At 44.8% G+C, this 5,000-nt stretch overlaps 1 protein-coding gene across 2 annotated transcripts in view; it reads right to left on the minus strand.

The window, feature by feature from the left end:
* The window catches only part of nphp1 (nephronophthisis 1), a 12,594-nt gene that overhangs the window by 3,770 nt on the left and 3,824 nt on the right, over positions 1-5,000 (minus strand). For both annotated transcript variants that reach the window (XM_080016913.1, XM_080016914.1), the window contains exons 5-16: positions 4,667-4,868; positions 4,439-4,540; positions 3,607-3,737; positions 3,432-3,477; positions 2,885-2,969; positions 2,575-2,669; positions 1,879-2,007; positions 1,510-1,584; positions 1,122-1,232; positions 425-507; positions 245-315; positions 53-146 (exon numbers count right to left, since the gene is read on the minus strand). In XM_080016913.1, coding sequence (XP_079873039.1) covers positions 53-146; positions 245-315; positions 425-507; positions 1,122-1,232; positions 1,510-1,584; positions 1,879-2,007; positions 2,575-2,669; positions 2,885-2,969; positions 3,432-3,477; positions 3,607-3,737; positions 4,439-4,540; positions 4,667-4,868 — 1,224 coding nt within the window. The remainder of the gene's footprint in view (positions 1-52; positions 147-244; positions 316-424; positions 508-1,121; positions 1,233-1,509; positions 1,585-1,878; positions 2,008-2,574; positions 2,670-2,884; positions 2,970-3,431; positions 3,478-3,606; positions 3,738-4,438; positions 4,541-4,666; positions 4,869-5,000) is intronic.

A 5,000-nucleotide genomic window follows, 5' to 3' on the forward strand; every position in this document is an offset into this window, starting at 1 on the left:
ACATTATATCCACAGTACAGTATACAGTCGAGAATAAACATAAGTCCGTCACCTCAACTGGGTTTTGGTCCGACTGTTGACGGACTTCAACTTGAGGATGAGTTTGGGCTGCTTTCTAGACCTAAGCATCTGATGGAACACGCTGCCTGGAAAAGAGGAGAAAGAGAACTGAGAGGAGGAAGGAAGCAAGGAAGGAAGGAAGGAAGGATGGAGGATGGACTTCCTGCCTGTCGTGCCTTCTCACCGGTGTTGGTTGGAGACGGAGAGACGTCTCTCTCATAGGGAATTCCTCCGTTTACTGCTAACTCATAGGTCCTAAAGAGAGAGAGAGAGAGAATTGAACTGAAATGTATGCGTGTGTATACAGTATGTGTGTGTGTGTGTGTGTGTGTGTGTGTGTGTGTGTGTGTGTGCGCGCGCGCACCTAGCAGCGAGCGGTGTTCCTGCGCTGTCCGTCAGCTTGAGGTACGACCAACCGCAGCTCAGCTCCCCCCTCTCTCCTGTCGACTGCGTGCACACACGCACACAACTGCGGATCAGATCAGCTGTTGATGATAGTCACAGTGGAGCGACTATAGTGCTCCTTAAAATCCCATTCCAGAAATGTGTCCATGACAAAGTCCAATAAGGACTGAAAATCACGACTGGCTGTTCATCGAGCCAAACATGGTTAAATAGTTTCCCAAAGAGGGGGCTTGGGGGTGGCTCTCCATAACCAAAAACCGCTCTTGTCGTCCCACAGGTCGTCCACAGGACAGAGTCGTTGCGGCAGTTGTTGATGATTTAAGAGTTAATAAATAGTGGCATCGCGGGTTGAGAAGTTGAACTCTACTTGCAGACTAACTTTGTCCTCGATGCAATGGTACAAATACTCTGTGTTGTACGGCCAGCATGCCGACAGCGCAGGTTAAATAAAAAAAATAAAAATCACGACTGGACGTAAAACTAACGCGAACACATTGGACCATGTAGGGAAGATTGATATTACAATGTATTGGACGCAGCTTTTACTATGTGCAAGTAAAGAAGCATGGTATCATACCCGGTGTGTGACTTTCTACTGTGTGTGTGTGTGTGTGTGTGTGTGTGTGTGTGTGTGTGTGTGTGTGTGTGAGAGTTACATTGCGTATGAAGCTGACTCCGAGTTCAAACAGAAGGCCCAGTTCAGCGGAATCAGAGTTAGAGCGAAGGAACAAATCTGCATCGAGGAGAGTAGGAAGAACACCCGCCGTCTGACAGGCGCACGCACACGCACACACACACACACACACACACACACACACACACACACACACACACACACACACACACACACACACACACACACAAAATGAGAGATCATAAGAAAAAAAAAATTGATGATTTTTAGCCCTCTTGTAATTATGGCAGCACGCTACTGTCTGTGCAGTAACTATGGAAACATGCTACTGGCTTTATTGTAACTATGGCAACATGCTACTGTCTGTACTGTAATTATGGCAACATGCTAATGTCAATGTGTGTGCTCACCCTGGGGGAGAAGGACCAGGTTTTGGGATTTTTGCTGCAGAACGTGGCTCTCACGGTGTGGATGTTACTCAGAACCTGCACAATGCGTCGTGGGAAGAAAGAAAAAGGGGAAAAAATTGTTACTTGTAAATATAAAAATATCTACGTACTTTTCTTTGCGTATTACATTCATAAGAAACTGATTCTATCTGCTGTATCCATCCACCAATCCAGCCATAATCACATATAATAAGGTGCTCATACAGTATGGGAGCATACTATATGAATTGTTTTTACCTAAACCTTATTTAACATAAAGTCACTGCACCGCACCTCCTGAATATTATATTATATTATATTATATTATATTATATTATAACAAGACGTCACCTGAGCCCCATCGAAGGCACAGACTCGAACGTGGCGACTGAGAACCTGAAGACCGACGCCTGGAGGAGGAATCATCCTGCACCTCCACAGAGCGAAGCACACACACACTCTGACCTGCCGTGCACGGACCTGGGAGGAGAGGGGGAGAGAGGGGGAGGAGGAGAGGAGGGGAGAGGGGGAGGAGGAGGGTAGGAGGAGAGAGGGGGAGGAGGGAGTTTCTCAGCGGATCATGTGAATTGAGACAAGACGAAGGAGGAGGAGGAGGAGGAGGAGGAGGGAGGTGTTGGTGGGGCTGTGCGCCACCAACGCCTATTCCGTGAACGGAGTTCGCTTGCAGCTCCGGGGCAACGGGTCTGAATCGTGTCCATATTATTTTAGTCCCAAAGGTTTAAAAAGTTGATGAAATGTCTCTGAGGGACATGCAGTGTTTAATCCGTTTGAATGGAACCGTGTTGTCGGGAACTTCCACACGGAGTGATTATTATAGGATAAAGCAATAACACGCAAGTGTATCGGCTTGTAGTAGTAATTGTGTGTGTCACCAGGACTCTGAAAACGATCACGGAGAATCGTCACCGCGTCATTACCTCAGGCGATGCTGCGTTCAATAGAAACGCAGAAAAATTGGAACTTGTTTTGGAAATGATTTTGAAAACTCTTCGTGAAAATCTCTCTCTCTCTCTCTCTCTCACTCACTCTCCCCGTTTCCGGCTCCAGGAACAGGTCTTTGAACGACAGCTGCGATTGGCTGAGCTCCGGTTGAACGTAGCGGCTCCCCCTGTAGGTCACATCTGGAAACACAGGAACTGAGAGTTATTTTAAAGAAGGCATCTACACGTCACAGCATGTTTGGGGGTTAAAAAAAATGTAAGTGCTAGATGCTCCTCAATGCTCGAGCAGAAATGCTCGAGTCTCGCACGAAAGCAGCTATAAAAAGAGGGAAACAATCTCAATGTCATCATCTTTGGCAAAGCAGCAGTGGGGGGATCAGCGAGTGTGTGCTGACCTTCTGTAAGCAGTTTATTGAGAGTCGATGCTCTGAACTCTGCAGGTATCGCTCCCATGGCAGACAGAACATCAGCTGTATCCATCTGAAAACACACACACACACACACACACACACACACACACACACACACACACACACACACACACACACACAGGTATGTGAAAGAGGGACCAATACAAGTAAAACTAAATGTGCCACAATCTCAGGGTTAAATATTTTTGTCCTCGAGGGAACGCACAAGACACTGACAAACATTTAATAGACTGACGACCATGAGGTAGGTTTTATTATATATTAAGTATTATACATTAGGTTCTGTTTCCTCTTAAATAAGCTTATTTTCCTGATTCCATCTTATCCTTCATCAGCATATTTTATCCAGAGGGACTAATGTATCCTACTTGTACAACCCTCTAACCTTCTAACCTACAGGTACAGTACAGCCTACTGGTATAACATTCTGGTATAACCTACTAGTATAGTCTACTAGTATGACCTACTACTTACTATAACCTACTCGTATAACTAATACCTATCAACTCACCTCATTCAGAGCCCTCCTGACTGTCGACCACTTGGAGTGAGACGAGCTGCAGATGGAGGGAGGGAGAGAGAAAGAGAGAGACACATACATATATAGTATATCCTAAGTGCAATGTTTAAAATCAATCTATTCTCTCCCCCCACACCATCCCTCCATCAGGTCCACGCAGCCTTACCTGTGTTTCCCTGAGGAGTCTGGCAGCTCGTCGTCCTCCATCTCACCCTCCTCTTCGTCACTACACTCCTCATCCTCATCCTCAACCTCATCCTCATCCTCCTCATCCTCAGCTTCCGCTCCAGACCGACGCTGAAACGCAGCATCAGGACAAACACTGAAGCACCCAGCGAGACGTGGATGTGATGGATGGGATGTTATGGTGGGTATTCAAGAAATAATATATATAATAAAATAACTGAAAATACAAGATGGATAAATACTGAAATCCACAAATCTGTATTCAAATTTTTAAATGCAAAACTAAAACCAGAAACATAAACATAAATATATATATATCCATCCACTAATGTGTTTCGTGTGTTGTGTAAGCTATTTTGCAAATAAATGTAGCCTCATTTATGTTTAATTTTATATTTATTCATATTTTTCACCCCTTACAACTTTTAAACTGCTAAACACACATGTAAATGATTCATCCACATGTGGATCGGTTTTTCATTTGTATTATATATCTTATCACATTATTATAAATTATGATACATTTATTTGCAAAATGGGTTACACACCACAAGTAAGACATTTGTGGTGTATGGATGGAAAAATGTATTTATGTTTCTGTTGTTCTGTTCTGAATACAGATTTGTTGACTGTCACATTAATTCACATTTGTATTGATTTTATAATATATATTTGTGTATTGTGACTCAGAATTCCTTCCATATAACATGTGTATTTGCAGTACCTAGTGTGTACTGTGTATAAGTACCTAGTGTGTACTGTGTATTAGTAGTCTGTACTGTGTATTAGTAGTGTGTACTGTGTACTAGTACCTCCAGGAAGGTCCTTGGGACCACTCCTCTGTTGCCCTGCTCGTCCTCCGCCAGCCACCATCCGTCCGCCGTCATTCTGATGATCGTCAACACTTCCCCCTTCTGGAACAGGATAATCTATCTTTCATAGATCTTCTATTTCATAGAAGATCTATGAAATAAGAGATCTATGAGATAGTCAGACGGACGGACGGACAGACAGATAAATAGATGGATAGATGGAGCCACCCGAACGGACAGATCTCCGTCCTGTTCGGCGCTGAAGTCGATCAGAGCCACGCAGGTGATCGGTTTTCCTCCGTCCTTCCTGTCGCTTCCTCCGTCCTTCCTGTCGCTTCCTCCGTCCTTCCTGTCGCTTCCTCCGTGAGAAACATCCTCTGCTTCCTCGTCCTCGTCTTCGTCTTCCTCGCTCTCATCCTGCGACCCGTCGCTGTGGAAACACGGACGTCACGCCGAGGCCTCCACGCTCTCCTTCAGCTAACTCTCACCCATCATATAACAATAATAATAATAAATATAGCTGCGGGCAGCAATACACGGGGTCCAGTTATCAGTCATGTTA

The sequence above is a fragment of the Zeus faber genome (assembly GCF_960531495.2).
Source record: "Zeus faber genome assembly, chromosome: 16".
In the NCBI taxonomy this organism is placed as follows: domain Eukaryota; kingdom Metazoa; phylum Chordata; class Actinopteri; order Zeiformes; family Zeidae; genus Zeus; species Zeus faber.